The sequence below is a fragment of the Stegostoma tigrinum genome, chromosome 30 (genome assembly GCF_030684315.1).
Source record: "Stegostoma tigrinum isolate sSteTig4 chromosome 30, sSteTig4.hap1, whole genome shotgun sequence".
Lineage (NCBI taxonomy): Eukaryota > Metazoa > Chordata > Chondrichthyes > Orectolobiformes > Stegostomatidae > Stegostoma > Stegostoma tigrinum.
The window spans coordinates 7829450-7852111 of NC_081383.1; the positions used below are offsets into that span (position 1 = coordinate 7829450).

Sequence of the window (22662 nt, forward strand, 5' to 3'; positions counted from 1 at the left end):
GTTCAGCGGGTAACAGAAAAGGCAAATGGAATATTTAATCAGTGAAGGATTACAAAGTTATGGGATACTGACAGTAAAGTGGAGTTGTGGGTTATCAGTCATAATGGGAACTGCGGATGCTGGAGCTCCTGAGATGCTGCTTGGCCTGCTGTGTTCATCCAGCTTCATACTTTGTTATTGTGGGTTATCAGTCCAGTCATGGTATCGCTGGATCTGCTCCACTATTCAACAAGTTCTGTGGTCTCCTGGTCTTATAGCATTTTTATTCCCAAGCTAATTGAGATGTCAATGGGATAACATTAATACTTATGTTCTTTATCTTCCTTTCCTACACAGGAGTGTGTGGAATTTATGCTCCTTATCTTAATGCACAGGGATATGTGGAAACTGTCTTAAACTTCCTGCCTGAATAGGATTGGGTGGGAAACATTTGTAAAGGTGTGAGACATGTGTCATTCCCTAAGGGGATGAAACTTCTATAAAGGACAAACTTCTGTTTATACTGAAGTGGCCAGGTCAGTGACCTTTTGTTCAAGCCAGACACTTCAGCAGCTCGAAATCACATTCTGTCACTTCGGCGACTTGAAAACACATCCTGCTGTTATCAGCCACTTCGTGAACGATCAACGCTGTATCCTGTTCTCTTTATGTTCCGAATGCAGGTTTTTTTGTATTAGCCAATTTATACAGAATATAAAAAGCGGGGACTGTCCGTTGTTCAGAGAGAATCACTTATGGAACTCAGCCCTCTGTGCCAGCATGTGTACAGCTTGTACTTTCTTAATAATAAGCTCTCTGATGAAGGGTCTAGGCCCAAAATGTCAGCTTTTGTGCTCCTGAGATGCTGCTTGGCCTGCTGTGTTCATCCAGCTCCACACTTTGTTATCTTGGATTCTCCAGCATCTGCAGTTCCCATTATCACTTAATAATAAAAGGACTGTGTTTCTGTAGCCAGGCCAGTGTCTTGTTATTACATCAAGTCTGTGAGGGTCTCCAAAAACAAATCTAACAAAGTGCATTAAGGAGCACTGAGCTTGTACATTGATTCTTAGCATCAACTAGAATGAAGAACAAAGAAGAATCAACTGGTACATCTGGAAGCAGCAGTCAGGTCCCCTGTCAAGTTGTGCAGAGCACAGATACAGATGGATATCATTTTTAAATGCATGCTTTGGCTAAAAGAATGGAAACGACCTTTTTTTTTGGAATGAAAGCTCACATAATTGAAGAATAATACAAGTAAGTATCAATTTAGACAGGTCATGCCATTGGGGCTATATTTTCTCTCCTACCTCTTTAACAGCAGCTGTAAAAATCTCTGGGAGTGTCCGAGACACAGCAAGATCCTCATTATCTGTGGAGATGCCAAATGCGGTCTCCAAACACTGGATGGCAACTGAGGATAAGATCACAGACCACTATTTAAAATACGATCATGGGTTAATCTAATAGGTTAGCCTTCAATTTTTGATTCCTGAACTGTTTTAAAGTTGTTCAATTAAAAAGAAAATTCACAGAATAAGTGATCCTGGCTAGATCAGCATTTATTACCCAACCTAAAATTATCTCAAGATAGTAATGCGCTGCCTTCCTGAAAGCTACATTCCATCTTAGTGTATGGGCATCCACAGTGCTGTTAGGAAGGGAGTTCCAGGATTGTGTCCCTGTGACAGTGAAAGAATTGCAATGAGGTTACAGTTCCAAATCAAGACGCCACATGTCTGGAAGGTGAAATATCAGCTTACTTTCTAGCATTCCCAATAGGGAAAGGCTCCACTATTCACTGCTGCTGTCAGTGCGAGACTTTGCACTGAAGTGCTGCTAACCCGCAAAGCATGTTTACCAAAGAATCCAAAATAGAGTGGACTTTCTCTGATCTCAACCAATCAAACAAAAAGAATTTTAAAAATACATAAAACAGTTCTCTGGTGTCAAGTTAGTGTTCAACTTAAACTCTACAGTTTATCATTTTCACTATACTTCAATCACAAAATATTTGTCACTTACCCTCTAAGCTTTCCTGCGCATCTGAAGTCAAATCTCCAGACTGGAGCTGATCGCGTAAAAACTGAATGATGGAGTATGCAAGGCGCTTATTGTCTGTCATTATTGGATGTCGAGGCTAAATTTAAGGTCAGGGCAGAGCACTGAAATAAATACACAAAAGCAAAAATTACTCAAGTAACCCCAAAGGGTTTCCAAACCATACCTGAAGTTGCTGAATTAATTTGCATAATTGTTACGAGACACATCCTCAAAAGGAAGGGGAACAAACACCTTTCTGTAACTCTCACTCTGTTGATTAAGTAAAAAGCAATCTCCACTTTGCATCTTACTTTATAGTGTGAAATGTTGGTTATAAGGATTCTGAACCAATGTATACAAAGTAGAAACAGATTTTTTTTTAAAAAAAAGTGATAGATACTTGAAATTTAAAAAAGCAGAAACTATTTGAAATGCACAAGATATTCTAATTACCTAAAGGTTAACGGACTGAACAACCTGCAAACTATCCAAATCATTAAAAACACTGCAGCGTGGCAAAGATGAATTAACAAGGACAAGTACTCTTCCAAGTCACTTGCTGTGTGACTCCGAGGCGCTGGGTCAAGGTCCAGGAGCTCCCTTTCTCATGGTATTGCGGATCTATCTACAGCAAATGGACTACAATAGTTGAAGGTGGCAGCTCACCATCACCTTCAAAAGGACATCTAGGTATGGGCAACAAATGCTGGCCCAGCCAGCGGTGCCCATATTATGAGTTGATAAAAAAATTAAAAATGACACAAATAGCAGTCATTATTATGAGAAGCACAAGAAAGGTATGCCATCTGAAATGAAAACAAAGTTTGAAATACACAACAAGACAAGTTTGAAAAGAGGGGGTCTGACAACCTACGTTTCTATTACACGTAGAAAAATGTCCTAATTGAACTAAAACAGATGTAAGCTAGAAAGTAACAATTATGCAAAAGGAAGGACAGTAGGGGGCAATAAATTGGGCTTAAAAGGAAGTGGTGGGGCAGTTCAGAGAAAGAATTCAAGAGCACAAATAAAAGGTTTGGAAGTACATGGAATCAATTACAACATCAGGACATCCCTAATGATTTACAGCTTTTACTTTAGGGAGGATGTGAAAACGTTGGAGAGTGGGCGCAAAAAGAAAAATCTCAATAATGGTTCCAGGGATAAGGAATTTGAATTTGGATGATAAGACCATAGGATATGAGCAGAAATACGTTGTTCAACCCGCTAAATCTGCTCTGACATTCATTGAGACAACGGCTGATTTGATCATCCTCTACAGCACTTTCCTGCCTTTCATCCAAAACCCTTCATTCCTTACTGTTTGAAAAAAAAAATCAATTCATAGATGAAAACTTAGATCCCTCTGGTCTGCAGCATTCTGCAGTCTTGCCCCATTCAAGCTCCTCTAGTGTTCCTGATAAAATGCATAACCTCACATTTCCATCTGCCAAGTCTTTTCCCACTAGCTTAACAAGTTTATATCCCTGTGCAGACTGTGCCATCCGCACCACTTGCCTTCCCACATATTTTTGGTGTCATTCACAAAAGTGGCTATCTAGATTGGAGATCTCAGGACTATACTCTTTGAAGCAAAAAAAGGGCATGGAGAGATCTAATAGAGCTATTCAAAGAAGAGCGCTGAACCAAATAGGTGAGGAGAAACTAATCACACTTAAAGGATTGAGAGCAAGAAGGTGCAGACTTAAAGTCACGGCAAAAAGGATAGGAGAAAACACTTTTTTGACACAGTGAGTGGTTAAAATCTGGAATGTATTACCTGTGCATGTGCTATGAACCATTTCAATGCTGACATTTGAATGAGAATTTGACAATTATTTGAAAAAGCACGATGTACAGGGTTTTGTGGAGAATGCAGGAGAATGGAAACAACTGAAATGGTCACACAGCCAAGGAGACAGTAAGCTGAATAACTTTCTCCTGTGCAGTAACAATTGTGTTATTCTATCTTTGTCAGCTAGTGTCAGAAGATGACAGAAAGAACAAGAGAATACCAAAATATTTGAAACTCAGGGCAACAAATACATGAGTACGCTTATTAACAGCAGATAGGCAGAGATGGGAGATTTGACAGAATTGGAAGTGGGTTGCCTGTGTAATGAAGGGTCATTCAGGTCAAATAGGACTTAAAGTTTAAATAGTTTGATTAGTCAACACTGCTCAGCCCAGGGAGAGGAACAGATTTTAGACAGGAAAAGATTTACAGTGGGTGCTGAAGACATCTCATTTTCTCAAGGTGGCATCTGGTTGTCAGGCAAGCAGTTGAACAACACAGAGGAGCAAAGTCATGTAAGACCATAACACAGAAGGCAGGAGCAGCTATCAGTCCTTCAAGCCAGTTTCACCATTCATCACGATCATGGCTGATTGTCCAACTCAATAGCCTAATCCTGCTTTCTCCCCATAACCTTTGATCCCATTTGCCCTAAGTGCTATATCTAGCTGCATCTTGAACACAATGTTTTGGCATCAACTACTTCCTGTGGTAATCAATTCCACAGGCTCACCACGCTGGGTGAAGAAATGTCTCATCTCCATCCTAAAATTGTCTACCCTGAATCATCAGGCCGTGACCAGTGGTTCTGAACACACCCACCAAGGGGAACATCTTCCCTGCACCTACCCTGTTTAATCCTGTTCGAATTTTAAGTCTCAATGAAATTTCCCCTCATTCATCTGAACTCTGGCAAAAGCAATCCTAACCTAGTCAATCTCTCCTCATACGTCAGTCCCGCCACCCCTAGAATCAGCCTGATAGACCTTTGCTGCACTCCCTTGAGAGCAAGAGCATCCTTCCTTGGAAAAGGAGACCAAAACCCCACACAATATTCCAGGTGTGGCCTCCCCAAGGCCCTGTATAATTACAACATCGCATCCCTGCTCCTGCACTCAAAACCTCTCGCAATGAAGGCCAACATATCATTTGGCTTTTTAGTGCCTGCTGCACCTGCACGGTTACCTTCAGCGACTGATGCACAAGGACACCCAGGTCCCGCTGCACACTTCTCGCTCCCAATTTACAGCCATTCACCTACCTACTAACCTCTTCCTGCCCCCTTGACCATCCGTCCTATCTCCTCCCTAACTCCCCACCGACACTTACTTTTACTGGCTCCATTCCCACCTCTTTGAGCTGTCTGTCTCCTCTCCACCTACCTTCTCCTCTATCCATCTTCTTTCTGCCTCCCCCTCTCTCCATATTTATTTCAGAATCCCCTCACAAGCGACTGCGTGAAGTTTGCACATTCTCCCTGTGTCTGCGTGGGTTTCCTTCCACAGTCCAAAGATGTGCAGGCTTGGTGGATTGGCCATACTAAATTGCCTGTTTTGTTCAGGGATGTGTAGATGAGGTGGGCTGTCGGGTGATGGGTCTGGGTGGGATGCTATAAGGGTCAGTGTAGACTTGTTGGGCCAAAGGGCCTGTTTCCACACTGTAGGGATTCTATAATTCTAATGCTAATTCTAAAAAAACCTCCCCCATTTCTGAATAAGGGTCTAGGCCTGAAATATCAGCTTTCCTGCTCCTCTGATGCTGCTTAGAAACCCTAGAAAGCAAGGCCAAATGTAGAATGCGTTTTGATTTCTCTACTGAATTTTTAGTAATTTCTTGGAACACAAAGGATCAGTAAGCATTTCCTGGCTGCATAATTACATTTTGCTAATTTTCTTTAGTTTAAAATTTACAATAAACATCTTGAAATGAGCTTTGTGACAATAACTCAAGAGGCTGTAGTGATGCATTAAAATAGCAACACCAGTTTCTTAACGTCATAGAAATAAGAAGTTACTGCCCACTAAATCCATCCTTGCTGTTATCTTCTTAAAATAAACAATAACCCAAGAAAAATATTTCTGACATGCACAAGATCGTGTAGGAGTATAATGAGTTCACAAGGGCAGAAATAAAGTGCTAGATTATGACATAAATTAGTAATATAAAACAAATTCAAATTAGGAAGATTAGGGAAAATTCAGCTCAGCAATTCTGATATTTTCTTAGAAATCTACAAACACATATTTATTTTGTAGATGGTTGCTTGATGTGATTTTCTTTAAGATACATAGAAAGAAAATTATTTCATTATTGCCACTAATTACTCTTATGTAGTTTGACTTGGAACAAACGCAGGTATTATCCATTGCATCTTCCCAGTGCCATTGACACAGTTATTATGTTGCCTGACAAAAATAATTTTACCAAGAAACTGTCAGTAATGTTTATCATACAAATCACAAGACTTGACCAGTGGAGATGAAGAGCTCATCTAATGACGAAAGGCTGAACATGTTGTCCCTATGTAAGCCTCTGTACAGCTGTCTTCCTTGGAAAAATGGTGAAACAAGCCATTGTTCTTATTTAAGGTTAATTCATTTAGGCTTTAGAGAGAAAAAGGGAGTCTTGGGTTTCGGGGCCAGACAGCGAAGTCTGACAACCAACTCAGCCATACTTTTGTGGAATGCCTTGAAAGGCCAAACATCCTAGTCCTGCTCCCAAGTTCCATCTTTCTAAGACTCCACCAACCAGTCTCTCATTCATTTCTGCCTTTAGGATTTCGAGAGGAAGGATTTAGTCGCTTTGTCCATGTAGTTGAAACCATAACAGACCCTGGTTAACCCAGCAAGTTAAAGAGATCATCATGTTGAAATAAAAAGCATACAAAGAAACAAAATCAGTGACAAGTGGACTAAGATAAATACAGAATTCAGCAAAGAGGACTAAAAAGATAATAAAAACAAAGAAAATAACCAATGCGAAACCATTAAGAAAACAACCTCTGGTATTGAAGGTAGGGTGCTGGCACGGAAAGAGAATTGGCTAATGGACAGAGAACTGAGAGTGAGGAGAAGAAGAGGTTCTTTTTCAGGTTGGTGACCTACGACTAGTGGGATTCCAGAACAATATCACTGCTGGGACCACAACTGTTCACGATATTTATAAATGACTTGGAGGAAGGAAACAAATGTACTGCAGCCAAATTTGCAGATGACAAAAAAAAAGGAAAGACAGGCTGTGAGAAGAATACAGTTTACTGAGATATTGATAGGTTAAGTAAGTAGGCAAAAAGGGGGCAAATGGAGTATAACGTGGGAACACGTGAAACTGTTCATATTGTAAGGGAGAACAAAAGAAAGATATATTCAAGTGGAAAAACCTGCATAAAGCTGCAACATAAAAGGGGCTTGCGGTTACGCACAAAACATAAGTGGCTAGCACATGTGCAGCACGTAATCAGGATGGGTGGTGGAAAATTGGCTCTCATTTCAAGATGGTTAGAGTGACTGAGTAGATAAGTCTTAGTGTAACTATACAAGTCATTGGGAAACCATAGCTGGGAGTACAGTGAGTAGCTTTGGTCCCCTTATTTATGAAAATATATTATTCTACAAGAGGCAATTCAGAGAAGGTTCACTAAGACCACCCCCTGCATGAAAGGATTGTCTAATGAGCAAAGACTAAAACGATTGGGTTTCTAGTTGCTGGAATTTTGAAGAATGAGGTGACTGGGGGAGGCGATGGCCTGGTGAATTACTGCTAGACAATTAAAACTGGAAACTCAACTGGGTTCTGGGGTCTGGGTTTCAAATCCCACCACAACTGAAAGTGGAAGTTGAATTCAATAAAGAATCTAGAATTAAGGGTTTAACAATGACCATGAAACACTTGTTGGAAAAACCCAACTGGTTTACTAGTGTCCTTAAGGAAGGAAACTGCCATCCTTACTTGGTCTGGCCTACACGTGACTCCAGATCCACAGCAATGTGGTCAACTCTTAACTGCTCTGGGCAATTACGGATGGACAATAAATGCTGGCTTAGCCAGAGATGCCACATCCCATGAGTGAATTTTAAAAAAAACTCACTGAAACAAATAATTCTTATCTATTTGACAGGGTAAATACTCAGAATGGTTCCACTGGGACAGTCTAGGACAAGAGGGCATGGTCTCAGAATTAAGGGGCATCAATTTAACACAGATAAAGGAGAAATTTTCTTTCTCAGAGGGTTGAGTATTTTTGGTATTCTTTGCCACAGAAAGCTGTGAGGCTAGAAGCCTTGTGTGCAGGTAAGGTAGAGATGGGTAGATTCTTGATCAGTAGGGGAAATCAAGGATTATGTAGAAATGGTACGAAAGTGAGACTGGTGATAATGGGAACTGCAGGTGCTGGAGAATCCAAGATAACAAAGTGTGAAGCTGGATGAACACAGCAGGCCAAGCAGCATCTCAGGAGCACAAAAGCTGACGTTTCGGGCCTAGAACCTTCAGCAGAGAGCCTAGGCCCAAAACGTCAGCTTTTGTGCTCCTGAGATGCTGCTTGGCCTGCTGTGTTCATCCAGCTTCACACTTTGTTATCTAGGAAAAATAGACTGTTGGATCAGCCATGATCTTATTGAATGGTGGAGGATACTTGGTGGGGCTGAAGGGCCCTCTCCTGATCCTTTTTCTTATCATGCAATTGATCAAAGTTTTAAAAATCTCATGTCACTGGTCATGCATACATATAAACCAAGTGAGTGCTCTGCTAATTCTGGGAAACTATGAAAATTTTGAGAGGTTCCTCAATGGGAAACCCGTCATCCTTAATCCAATGGTAAATTAACTGATCTGGCTACTATCTAGACAATGGAGTCAGATTCCAAACAATAAACAAAAAAAAAAGAAAGAGTGGGCCCAGAGAATCTAAACAAAATGGCACCATATATAGATCAGTGCTTCCTGAACATCTCCCTGTGATTCCATATCAGGGACTGAAAATTGTTGCTACCTCGCAATGAGAACTGTTAAGACGACAAGCACATCTGTCATAAGTTACTCAGATGTCCTTGTCTGCTTTTGTTACTTCAGAGCTCATCACCACAAAATTTCAGCAAGTGACACTGCTTGGAGTCCTGACCTTGACTTGGAGAGGCCCTGCTTTAGATGATTATTACTAGCCCTTACAATTTTGAGTTAGGACAGTAAATTAACAATTATCATACCTCTGCCAGACCCTATGGCACAGTACTGAGGCATCCATGTCTCACGTTTAAAATCAAGCTAAATCTGGAATTCTCTTCCACAGAAAGTAATGAAGGCACGGCCACTGAATATTTTTAATGTTGCATTAGGTAGTTTCTCGGCTGACAAGGGTGTCAGTGGGTATAGTGGGTATGCAGTAAAAGTAAAAGCCATAATCAAAATCAGTCACAGTCACAGTCTTGTCAAATAGCCTAACTGATGTGTTGCAAGTTCCAAGTCAGCTTGAATGATGGAACAAAGGCATTTTTAAATTTAAAAATAACTCCATCTGAAGGTAAACCAAAAGAACTGCAGATGCTATAAATCAGGAACAAAAACAAAGTTGCTGGAAAAGCTCAGCAGGTCTGGCAGCATCTGTGAAGGAAAAAAACAGAGTTAACATTTCAGGTCCGGTGGCCGTTCCTTAGAACCTTGGCAACGAGACCCAAAACGTTAACTCTGTTTTTTCCTTCAAAGATGCTGCCAGACCTGCTGAGCTTTTCCAGCAACTTTGTTCTTGTTCCATCTGAAGGTACTTTCTACATGAAACTGTGACACATTTAAGGAAATACAATATAATAAAAAGAGTCATAAATCCTTTTCTCCCCTTCCGCAGGCTTATCGAGAGACAGACAGAAATAAATTTCCAAGATCCCATCCTAGAGTAAGTCACACAAAATGTATTAAAAAACAACTTCTCAATTACAAAGATAAAGTTGGAAATATAAAGATTTCAGCAACTATCAATTTACTATTTCAATCTCAGACTTCAAGCATACATCAGGTCATTTGGATCTCGAAGGTACTATTTAAAAAGGATTACGGAAAAAAGGTCAAGTAATAACATACAAATATATTTGCAAGAAGAGAATAATGCAGGACAAGGAAAAAAAGCAGCATTTTCAAGAGGTCTGATAGGTCAAACAGCATCCTTTCACACAGTTACATTTTGTGATTCTACATGAAAATTTCTCATCTTTAAATGGCTGAAAATTACTCATTAGTCAAACTTCCACAGGACATTCTCAGATCTTCATTCCCATACCTAACAAATGGGAAAGTATCGCCAGCATCAAAACATTTTTATACAATGATTTTCTCGAACATATGCCATGAGAAAAACATCTTCCGGAACTATCAAATCACCAGCCAAGGGCTGTAACCCAGCAATCTTGGTAGTTGGTGTGTGCGTGTGTTTGTGGTGGTTGGAGTGGTCGGAAGGATGAAAAGTACAACTTAAATACTATATGTGCCTGACTGTGTTTCTCCTTGGAAATGAAACTGCTGTGTCTTCCAGTTACCCAGCACGTTTGTGCAAGTTTACATTTTTTAACCTGCAAATCTACAAAAACATTTGCCAGCATATTTCAATTTATATGCATAAAATTTATAACACTTTCATGTATTATTTAAGTGGATAGATGCGCATGATCTAGTTGCGATCAAGAGCAGCTGATACGGAGGAAAGATCTAGACACAATTAGAAACCCGATTGGGCACATGTGGTATAGTCATAACATCCCTACCTTGGAGGCAGAAGCTGAAAACGAAAACATGCCAATAAATACACCCACCATTATAAATTTATCCTAAATAATACTTAATTCTCCCTGCCTACAATTCAGATTAAAGATATACTCTGGAAATCCATGACATTTCATTTCAAGCCACCAAACATCCGCTTACCATGGTAATGAGGATCACATCAGAATTTTGATCAGAGTTCAACAAAATACATAAAAAGGAAAATAATGTAAATGCTGGAAATTTAAATAGCAAATGCTGGAAACATTCAGAAGGCTAGACTGCATCTATGGAGAGGGAGTTAATGTTTTAGGTTGACACAATGTTAAACCATTTCTCTTTCCATACATACCACCTCACCTGCTGAGCAATTGCAGCATTTTCTGCTTCTGTAACACACAATGAGCATTGTGCGTCAATGTTTTAGGCAAAAATACTTCAGTGAGATTAGCAAATACTTAACAACTATATGAATAAGAAACAGGCTAGAAAATGATATTTGGTAAATTTCTGTTCCAATGTATAGGTTCCATTAGATTTTTTTTGGGATTTATGTTTGAATTCAGTATGATGCACCAGCAGGGGCTGTTTCTCCCTCTATTAACATTTGGGACTCCCTAAAACAGAGGAACTTTCATTTTAACCCCCGTCACTCCTCTTGCTAAAGTATTTGGTGGGATTGGTGTGAAGGGAACTTTATTTCTAGGTATCTAGGTACAGCGTCTTTAGTTACAAGATCTTAGAAAATAAAGAAATAAAAAATGCCCAATATTACAGAAATAAAAGTTCAGGACCACAGTCTTCTAAACCAGATGACACTGGCACCTAGCCAACAGTCCACACCAGGCCTTGGTTGCAGGCCACGTTGGGCTTCACCTTGAGGACCATGAGGTTGGGAGATTGCTTCAGACTGCCACACTGAGCTGAGGACACCATGTCAGGAGGTGCTATACCAGGTCTGTAGGCTGCCAAGCCACCGTGGGAGTCCACTGCTCTGTGCCAGGACATCACCATGCCACATGGGAGGCTACAACACCAGACTGGGAGGTTGCCATACCGCACTGGTAGGCTGCGAGTCATTGCCAGATGCCAGGAGAGAAGAAGAGACAAAAGAAGACAAGATAAGAGGAAGAAGAATGGCAGTGTATGAGCTCTAGCTGAAGTGCCCTACCACGCCACCATCCTGTATTTTAAACCCTTGTTGTCCCTCTCACAGGAGTATTTGATGGGGATGGAGCTGAGGGGGCTAAGTTCAAATGAGTGGAGAAAGATTTCTTCTATTTCTACCCCTTGTTTTCCCTATCCCAAGAATGTTTTTTTGGGGATGGTGTCAAGGGAACTTTATTCCCAGTTCAAACTGGTAGGGGAAACCTTACTATGTATTTCAGCTCATTGTTGTCCCTATCCCAGGAGAGTTTGATGGGGATAGAGTAGAGGGAGCATCATTCCTTGTATTAAAAAAGAATTGAAAGAACTTTGAGTTTAAAAGAGTCGAGGGCTGTTTCAGTTCCACAGAGTTGAGGATACTTTTCTTTCCTATTTAAAAAGAGTGGGTGAGTTTTACTTTGTATTTAACCTAGTATCCAAGAGGTGTAAGGGGACTCAACTTTTCCATTTACATTATCGTTTGAAATGAGAAGGCTGCTTAATCCTTTGAGCCTACTCTGCCATTCAATAAAATCATGACTGGTCTGATTTTAACCTCAACTCTACATTCCTGCGTATCCGAGATAATCTTTCATCGCCTTGGTAATCAAATGTCTACCTAACTTCACCTTGAAAATATTTAAAGCCGTTTGAGGAAGGGAATGACAAAGACACTCAAAAAAAAATTTAAATTGCAATTTAAAATTAAGAGGTTTGGATGGTTATACTATGGAGAAACAGGCCATATTGCCAATCCAATCTAAGCTAATGTTTATGCTCCATACACCCTTTCTCATATCTTTCTTTATTTAACCCTTTCCTCATTCTTTTCACTTGCACATGGTCTGTACTTTCCCTTGTGCGCATTTTGTTATTTGCCTTAACTACTCTGATAACAGTTTCAGCGTTCCCCTTAGTTGAACAGTAGGCATGGAAAACTTGGTTGACGTACAAATGTCTGTATAACCCAGAATCGCTTTATCAGAATTCAAAATATTTAAATGCCTGCTCTGAATCAGCTACATCAAAAGTCTTGAAGCACACATTTTAATACAACTTTCCCCTAAAAATATAGATACTGCCATATTGACCAGAGGCTTGAAGCACAGATGGCCTCTTTACTACCACTGGTGCTGCATATTGGCAAACATTCACTCCATAAGACCCAAAATCCAACGAAGAATAAGCTGTCAGATCTGAAACTTTGCTGTCACTTAAGAGTATACAGACAAACCTTAAGCTTTCTATGTCCCTCCCCACCAAAATAAAGACTGAGGAGGGAGAAGGATGAATTCTGCTGTAGAAGATAATTAGACACTTTATTTATCTCTTCTTTTCTCCATTAAGAATTTGCTTCAACTACTTACAATTGTGACAGGTGTAAGGAGACACATATGAATTTCAGAAAAATATAGACTAAAATTATTAGATGAAAAGGAATTGTTATTGTGAACTAAAGGATTTTGAAATCGGAGCAGTTTCACCATTCCAATTAAATATTTGAATTAAGATTTAGATAACAAATCCAAATCCATGTGTTCTGTCCAAGATTTGGGATATCAAGTGGACACATTTCAATTTGTCCCCACTACTTGCCATCTAATGCATGAGAGTTATGAAAGACCTTTTTTTGGATTTGCAATCACCCTTCATTGAAATAATGACTCCGTCTTAAATCACTGTGCAAATGCAATGATAACAAATAATTTTCGGAGAAAGCTCAGTGAAAACGTTGAAACAAGCCTTACGGGGCATGGGAGCAGAGGAGATGAAGAGACTGCAATTTGTTTTTAATCTATGAAAACTGAAGCAAGAAAAGGCCACCTAGACAATCAACTAGATTTTGCAACTTGCGAGTAATTGGTTATTATATGGGCAAACGTCTGGGAAGAGGTGACTTGCCCATTCTTCAGTTTGAAAGGTTACCCTGTCAAAAGGGGAAAAAAAAAATTAAAGCAGGTATTTTGCAGCCAAGCCCATTGCAAGTAATGTATCAGAATGCCAAGTGCTCCACTTCTCATTGCAGCACACCTTGTCCTCCGCCTCTACATTTCTGCACAGCCAATCCAGAAAGACAAATAGAGAGCGTAATAAACGCTGGGATAAGTTACCAAAACATATTGGGATAAAGTAACAAAAAGACCAAATGAATGAACACAAAGTGTGAATAATAATCTGGAACCCTTTTTAATCAAGCCGAATAAAAGATCTTTTGAAGCTCAGTACAGTTCTGTATCAATAATTGTGACAATTATTGCTATCTAGGTAACAAGATATCTGTAGATTTACAAGTATGTTAAATTTACAATTAATTCTTAATGACTCATAGGTGCAGTTTCATCCCTAGACACTCAATCTTTCCTGCTATTTTAATCAAAGATGCCCCAAGAATAGACTTTTCTGAATGAGATACAAAACGGTTCGAATTCTCATCAGGAAAGAACATAATGCAACTGGCAACTGTTAACTCCTGAAAACCTCATATGGCATCAGACTACAAATTACAGCCAAGAATAGTTTTCTACATTATTGAAAAAGATCTGAAAAATTTGCATTTATATCATGCTTTTCACAACCGCACCACTTCTCAAAAGTACTTGCAACACCTTAGGAAGAATGTATTGGTTTTGGAGGGAGCACAACGTAGGTTTTACAAGCATGATACCTGGGGTTCAGGAGCTAAGTTATGAGGTGAGATTATACAAATTAGGCCATTTTCTCTAGAATTTAGAAGGTTAAGGGATAGCTTCAAGATATTAACAGGAAAAGACTGGATAGATAAAGACAAGCTTTTGCATTAGTTGGAGATTTTAGAATGGGGGCAGAGTCTAAAAATGAGGGCCAGGCCATTTAGTAAAGATTGTAGGAAGCATTTCTACATACAGTGGATAGTGGAGGTTTGGAACTGTCTTCCACAAACAGTGCATGTAGATTCTTCCTAATGTGTTGTAAGCACTTTTGAGAAGTGCTGTGGTCGTGAAAGGCACAACATAAATGCAAATTTTTCATTTCCTTTTCAATAACATAGAAAACTATTCTTGCTGCAAATGTGTGGTCATCTGATGCCAGAGGTTTTCAGGAGTTGACAGCTGCCAATTGCATTATGTCCTTTGCTGGTGAGAATTTGAACGGTTGTCTCTCTCCAGAAATGTAGATGCTAGATCAGCAGTTAATTTTAAATCTGAGACAGGTTTTTTTTTTGTTAAGCTAAAAGATAGATACATGGAGTCGAGCCACAGATCAGCCATGATCTCACTGAATGAGAGAACAGATTCAAAGGGCTTAATAGACTACTCCTGTTCCCATGTTCCAATTAAATAACTGGAAGTATCATAATTTTGTACTGTCGGAAATGCAGTAGCCAATCTGCACACAGCAGGATTGCACAACAAGGGTGATAATAACCAAACATTTGTTTTTGTGATGTTGATGATCACCACACAATGCTAATATTTTTTCAAATATGACATGGAATATTTCACACGTAGAGTTACCTGAGGCAGATAGGGACTCAGTTAATCTCTCAGGCAAAAGCTGGAACTTCCAGTAATGCAGGACCTAGCATGGCAGTGGAAATGCCAGCTTTGATTTGATTTGATTTTTGTGCTGGGCTGGACCAGACAGGCTTCTGACTCAGAGGCAAGTCTGTCACCATTTAAGACATGGCCAACACTTGAGATGGCAAGTTCTGCATTAATTACTGAGACAACGGCCATAAACAAAAAGTAATTTTATCATCACTTAATGCAGAGGAAGTGGTGGAAAGGCTGAGCAGGTCAGGCTTTTTATTCATTGGAGTTTAGAAGAAAGAATGATCATATTGAAACATAAGTGTCTGAAGAGGCTTGATCTTCCTTGTGAACAAAACTAATGAGGGATAGAAAGGGATAGTTTTAAAAATAAAAAGGTAGCCCATTTAAAATGGAAATATAAAGAATTTATATTCTTTAGATCATAGGTTTTGGGAATTCTCCCCCCCCCCCAGAGAGTAGTGGAGGCTGCTTATTTTTACAAAAAAAATTTATTCAGGATTGTGGGCTGCGCTATTTAGGCTTGCACTTATTACCTACCTCAATCATCCCTCAAGGGGGTAGCAGGGAGCTATTTTCTTGAACCACTGCAGGATGGGTCATTAAATGTTTTCAAAGGCCATGTTAGATGGGTTTTAAATCAACAAGGCACAGGAGGAGATATGCAGGAAAGTAGACTGAAGGCCTCAACCAGATCATGAAGAATTTGTATTAAATGGCAGAGCAGGCTTGATAGCCTAACTCCTGCAATTTCATATGATGTTGTGTACATACTGCACACTCTTCATCATTCATCACATTCACACTTTATCAACAGTGGCATACTGTATTTGGAGTCAAATTGCCAATATCAAATCCAAAAGTGCCTTCTTAGGACCAATAGCAGATTGAACTTCAAAGAGGCATAATGAGCATGATGGGCTTTCATACCAAAGTGGTCAGTGTTATCTAAGCCATAATGGCAAGAGGTTGCTGTCAGTAGAAGAATTCAAAATTGATTAAATATCCATAGCCTATCTGACATTTTAAGTTCACAAGACACCAGAACCATGTAAAACGCATCCACGGATACTGAAGGAAGAAGTGAGAATGAAAATTACAGAGGCACTGGTCATAATCTTTCAGACTTCATTAGACTCAGAGGATGTGCCAGAGGACTGGAGAACTGCAGACATTACACCCTCATTCAAAAAGTCTAATAATAGGCCAAAAGTTACCAGTCATCAGTGGTGAGGAAACATCAAGAAAATTATTTAGGATAGAATTACTAGTCACGTGAAAAATGGTGGGTTGAATAGTAAGTAACAGCATGGGTTTCTTAAGGGGAAAATCATGTTTGATTTGTCATATCATGGAATTGTTCTGAAGGAGGGAAAAGAAAAGGTTGATCAGAGTAATGCTGTTGATGCAATGTACGTAGACATTTAAACAGTTTTTAATGTGGGTGCAGTGAGAGAGGAGCATTCAGAACACAATCAATGGACAGGGAGATCATAAGATGGTACAAATGGTGTGAGTGGAGCGTCGAATACTAAATCCTTGCAGGTGATCCAAAGTGTTAGACAATGTGAGTAAAGTGTCAACAGCTGAATAACAACCGAAGGGATGACCTATAATCCGATTAAATGAGGTAGAAAGATAATTACAAAATATTAAAAGTAAGGTTGTGCTGCAGGCAAACCAAATGACTGGAATAACATAGATAACAAGGTGTAGAGCTGGATGAACAAAGCAGGCCAAGCAGCAGGAAATGGGGGAGGGTAGGGTCTAGGCCCGAAAGGTCAGCTTTCCTGCTCCTCTGACGCCATTTACAATCCGACCCCACCACCCAAGACATTTTTCCATCCCCTCCCCTGTCAGCTTTCCGGAGAGACCACTCTCTCCGTGACTCCCTTGTTCGCTCCACACTGCCCTCCAACCCCACCACACCCGGCACCTTCCCCTGCAACCGCAGGAAATGCTACACCTGTCCCCACACCTCCTCCCTCACCCCCATCCCAGGCCCCAAGATGACATTCCACATTAAGCAGAGGTTCACCTGCACATCTGCCAATGTGGTATACTGCATCCACTGTACCCGGTGTGGCTTCCTCTACATTGGGGAAACCAAGCGGAGGCTTGGGGACCGCTTTGCAGAACACCTCCGCTCAGTTCGCAACAAACAACTGCACCTCCCAGTCGCAAACCATTTCCACTCCCCCTCCCATTCTCTAGATGACATGTCCATCATGGGCCTCCTGCAGTGCCACAATGATGCCACCCGAAGGTTGCAGGAACAGCAACTCATATTCCGCCTGGGAACGCTGCAGCCATATGGTATCAATGTGGACTTCACCAGTTTCAAAATCTCCCCTTCCCCTACTGCATCCCTAAACCAGCCCAGTTCGTCCCCTCCCCCCACTGCACCACACAACCAGCCCAGCTCTTCCCCCCGACCCACTGCATCCCAAAACCAGTCCAACCTGTCTCTGCCTCCCTAACCTGTTCTTCCTCTCACCCATCCCTTCCTCCCACCCCAAGCCGCACCCCCAGCTACCTACTAACCTCATCCCACCTCTTTGACCTGTCCGTCTTCCCTGGACTGACCTATCCCCTCCCTACCTACACTCTCTCCACCTATCTTCTTTACTCTCCATCTTCAGTCCGCCTCCCCCTCTCTCCCTACTTATTCCAGTTCCCTCTCCCCATCCCCCTCTCTGAAGAAGGGTCTAGGCCCGAAACGTCAGCTTTTGTGCTCCTGAGATGCTGCTTGGCCTGCTGTGTTCATCCAGCCTCACATTTTATTATCTTGGAATTCTCCAGCATCTGCAGTTCCCATTATCTCTCATCCTCTGATGCTGTTTGGTCTGCTGTGTTCATCCAGCTCTACACCTTGTTATCTCAGATTCTCCAGCATCTGCAGTTCCTACTATGACTGGAACAACATGATAGTTTTAAGAGTCACATGGAAAGGGTCTAAGCAAAGTAGTAAGTAAACCAAAACTGTACAAACTAATTAAGGTAGAGAGATCTTATTTATCCAGGTGACAGTGACAAAACCAGACAGCAAAGAAGACTTTACAGATACAGAACCGTGTGATGGGGTCACATGTAATGTGATATGAACCCAAGATTATGGTTGAGGCAGCTTTCATGGGTACGGAACTTGGCTATCACATCTTCTGTTTGGCAATTCTGCATTGTTGCCTATCTTGAAGGCCACCACGGAGAACGCTTACCCGAAGACCGGAAACTGAATGGTCGTGGTGCTGAAGTGTTCCCCAATTGGAAGGGAACATTCCTGTCTGGCAATTGTTGCACTGCGTTCACTCATCTGTTGCTGTTGTGTCTGCATGGTCTTGCTAATATATCATGCCTTGGGGCATCGTTGTCTGCAGCACATGAGATAGACAATATCGGCCTAGTCACAAGTATCTGCCATGTATATTGTGGGTGGTGTTCCCATGTGCAATTGTTGTATCCATGTCAACAAGATCTGACATCTTGCAGAAATTGCCATGGCAAGGTTGTGTGGTGTTGTGGTCAATGTTCACCCAAAGGCTGGGTAGTTTACTGCAAACGATGGTCTGTTTAAAGGTTTGGCAGTTGCTTGAAGGCAAGAAGTAGTAGAGGCATAGTGATGATCTTGGTAAGATGCCTGTGGTCTAGATCTTGGTGGGCAGGAGTTAATTCAAAATTTGCAGATGATACAAAGCTGTAAACTGTAAAGGAGAACAGTGCAGAATTCCAAAAGGCCAAAGACAAGTGGAGGAGTGGGGAAGAGTTGGCAGATGTGATACAATTCAGAGAAGTCTGAGCTGATGCATTTATAGAGAAAGAGCATAGCCAATGTTACAAAATCAAGAGGTGCAGGTGGAGGAGGACCTGGACGTGTATCTGCATAGAACACTGAAGGTAATGGGAATGATGGAAGCAGTTAAACAGTTCTGTGCATTTTTTAAAAAAGGGGCAGAGAATACAAAAGCAAGGAGGGAAAGCTGAACTTATTCAAGACACTTGTTAGATCTCAGCTGGACTACTGTGCTTTGTTTGGGTACCACACTGATGTAAGGATGTGAATGCATTGGACAGAGTTTAGAAGAGATTTACAAAAATGCTTCCAAAGATAAATACCTTCAGTTATGAGCATTGATGGCAGATATTGGGACTGGAGGCAGCTAAAAAGCAGCTTCAGTAGAAGTTTTCAAAATCATGGCGAGATCTGGATAGAATTTATAGCAAGAAACTGTTCCTGCTCATAAAATGATCCACAACAAGAATGCAGAAATTTAAAAGATACTTGTAAATATGGTGAATGAGATGTCAAAAAAAAGCTTTCACACATGGTTTAGACCCCCTGGAAATGTGGTTGAGCCAGATTCAGAGGCATTCAAGATGGAAATAGATGATTATTTAAGTAAAAACAAGATGCAAAGGTACAAGAAAAAAAAAGCAGGAAAACAGCACTAAGCCATAATGCTCGTTGGCTAGCTGGTGCAAACACAAAGCCAGCATGGCCTCCTTCTGCACCATAATGTGCCTCCAATTCTGAAGAAATTGTTATGCAAACAGAAAAATAAGAGTAAAGCTTGAATTATTGTAGTATCTACACCATGTTTTCCAAGTACAGATGCAAACACTGAGCTACTAAAAGCTGTACATCTGTTGAGTTCTGAAATGAAAAAAAACATAGCTCGCACTGAAGCCATTCAACTGCACAAAGTAGTAACGGTCACCTACTATTACTTTTTTTTCCTTCTTCCTGAACTGAAGAATCAGGACACCATTCTGGGAGATAGGGTTACCCCTTTCTCCACAGCATGACAGTAACTCAGTCAAGTCCCAGAAGCAACTCCCAGGCCAGGCCGACGAGGGCAGCAAGTCGCAAAGGGGGTCCCGGGCCAGGCCAGCACAGGGACATTGAGTCCTGGGACGGAGGCCAGTGCAGATGCAGCAAGTCGTGGACCAGAAGCAAGGCCCTTGGGGACTGGAAGCTCAAGATCTGAGGCCTAGTGGGTCTAGAGACTTGGCCTGGGCAATCTGAAGGCTCGGTACTGGCACAGACTAAAATTTGAGTACTTTTTAAAAAGAAAACTTGTTTATCCTTACACTGAATTTTTATTTGCAATTCTTTCAAGTCTGCAACACATACTTAAGTGTTCTGTACCTAAGCACCCTGTTCCTAAGAAGCTGCCAAAATAGTGACATTACAAACTTTTCACTGCACTCATTCAAGTGCACTTGATAATAAAGGCTTATTCAAATTCTTTACAACTGCATCCCAGGATAATTAAAGTTGGGGAAAAAATGAGAAAGACATAAATCAGCTGCTTAAGGCCAATGGCACAACTTCAATGGAAACCAATAAACATTTAAATATAAATTGAAAATAAATGTGACAGAGAAAGGCTCAGTAGAGGAAGGAAAGCCACCCTGCGCAAGGGGGCTTGGAAAAGCAAACATAGAAAAAAAACACAAACAGCAAATAGGCATGTACAATGGATTTGTTTGTATTCTGTACTGTGGGGATTCTGTGATTCCAAAATTCATTCCTGCTTTGGTGCAGAATACAAACAAGTTAGTTAAAAAGCAAGGGGACTTTATCCATTACAATTGAATACATAAATATTACACCAAATCAGCAGAGAATACACAAAATGTAGTGCTGCAAATCAGCTTGCAAAATGATCATACCTTATCCACTTTAACTATGTAGGCCTTACAACACAGTCCAGTCCTTTGACAATTGGATTCTACTTGAACACAACATTGCATGCTGATGTCTGATGCACTAGTCTATTCTAGACAGCAAATGTAATTTGTGAAAATGGTAAGCCAGCAAACAAACACTTAATAGCTAATTGAAAATTAGCTCATAGGAGCAGCATTAATACAGAGGACATGTACACTGCTTGCACAGATCAATGTGCCAACTATCTCGACATGAGATATTCACACAACTAAACCCAAGTCAGAGTGATACAAGGACAGAACATTCCAGCTTGGGCCTAGCATCGCTGAGCGCCTCCTCACTCACACTTAGTTACACAGCCGACAGAAAAGCGACCCAACTTATAATACCAAGTTCCTTTATTTTAAAACAAAATTGGAGGTGCATTCTAACTTCTTCATATCACCCACACAAAAGCCATTGAGGAATATTTTCTTCAAACTCACCGCTTTCTGATACTAAATACGGACACGAACACCAAGACAACACTCTCTGCACATGCTCCGTCCGAGACGACTTCGGACCCTAGAGCGCATGTGCTGTTCGGCTTGACGATCGGATCGCAGCACGCATGCGTACTCCCCGTTGACGGCCGAACCCCAGGGTGCATGTGCCCATCTGCTCGGGTTGCCCGCATCTGTCAAATAAGTATCATTTTATGCATGCTCCGATATAGGGGACGAAACTTCCTTTGCTAATGCTTCAAGTGGTGATGATAGGCTTGGTAACTGATATGCTGTTCAGCAGATACAGAACATAGAACAATACAGCGCAGAACAGGCCCTTCGGCCCTCGATAATAAAATGTGAGGCTGGATGAACACAGCAGGCCCAGCAGCATCTCAGGAGCACAAAAGCTGACGTTTCGGGCCTAGACCCTTCATCAGAGAGGGGGATGAAGGGTCTAGGCCCGAAACGTCAGCTTTTGTGCTCCTGAGATGCTGCTTGGCCTGCTGTGTTCATCCAGCCTCACATTTTATTATCTTGGATTCTCCAGCATCTGCAGTTCCCATTATCTCTTCGGCCCTTGATGTTGCGCCGACCTGTGAACTAATCTAAGCTCCTCCCCCTACACTATCCCATCATAAAATGCCCCTAATGTGGCTGAGTTAACTACATTGGCAGGCAGGGCATTCCACGCCCAATATTTGATATTTTCTTGTTTATAAATTAATTATATATTAAATAGTAAAACTGACAGTGACACAAAGCTTTATTTTTAAGGATAAATAAACCTTGTTCTGTATTGAAGTCAATTTGTGAAATCAGAATTAAAGCTCAGAAACAAGCCATTCAGTAGAACAGACTGACGCAATGCTTATGAATCACATGAGCCTCTTCATGTCGTTCATCTAACTCTTATCAATATATTATCTTATTCTCTTCACCCTTCATCTAACCTGATCAACATATTATTTTCTGAAGAAGGCTCTAGGCCCAAAATGTCAGCCTTCCTGCTCCTCTGACGCTGCTTGGCCTGCTGTGTTCATCCAGCTCTACACCTTGTTACAACATATTCTTTTATTCCTTTCATTCTTTAGGTGTTGCCTGTCTCTTCTGAGGTCCACCCTCTTTACAGAGGTTTCTCCTGGATTTAGTGCTGACTATCTTATCATAGAATCCCTACAGTGCAGAAATTCAGCATCAAGTCTGCACTAACTCTACATTCATTCACTGGCTGGGAATTCCTTATGGCCCCTCTTCTTGACA

The 22662-nt window shown here is 41.0% G+C and overlaps 1 protein-coding gene across 2 annotated transcripts in view; it reads right to left on the bottom strand.

The window, feature by feature from the left end:
• Positions 1-21533, bottom strand: part of LOC125465720 (small glutamine-rich tetratricopeptide repeat-containing protein alpha-like) — a 47282-nt gene extending 25749 nt beyond the window's left edge. For both annotated transcript variants that reach the window (XM_048559477.2, XM_048559478.2), the window contains exons 1-3: positions 21400-21533; positions 2008-2147; positions 1293-1396 (exon numbers count right to left, since the gene is read on the bottom strand). In XM_048559477.2, the coding sequence (XP_048415434.1) occupies positions 1293-1396; positions 2008-2107 (204 nt within the window). In that variant the 5' untranslated portion in view covers positions 2108-2147; positions 21400-21533. The remainder of the gene's footprint in view (positions 1-1292; positions 1397-2007; positions 2148-21399) is intronic.
• Between the last annotated feature and the right edge of the window lie 1129 nt (positions 21534-22662).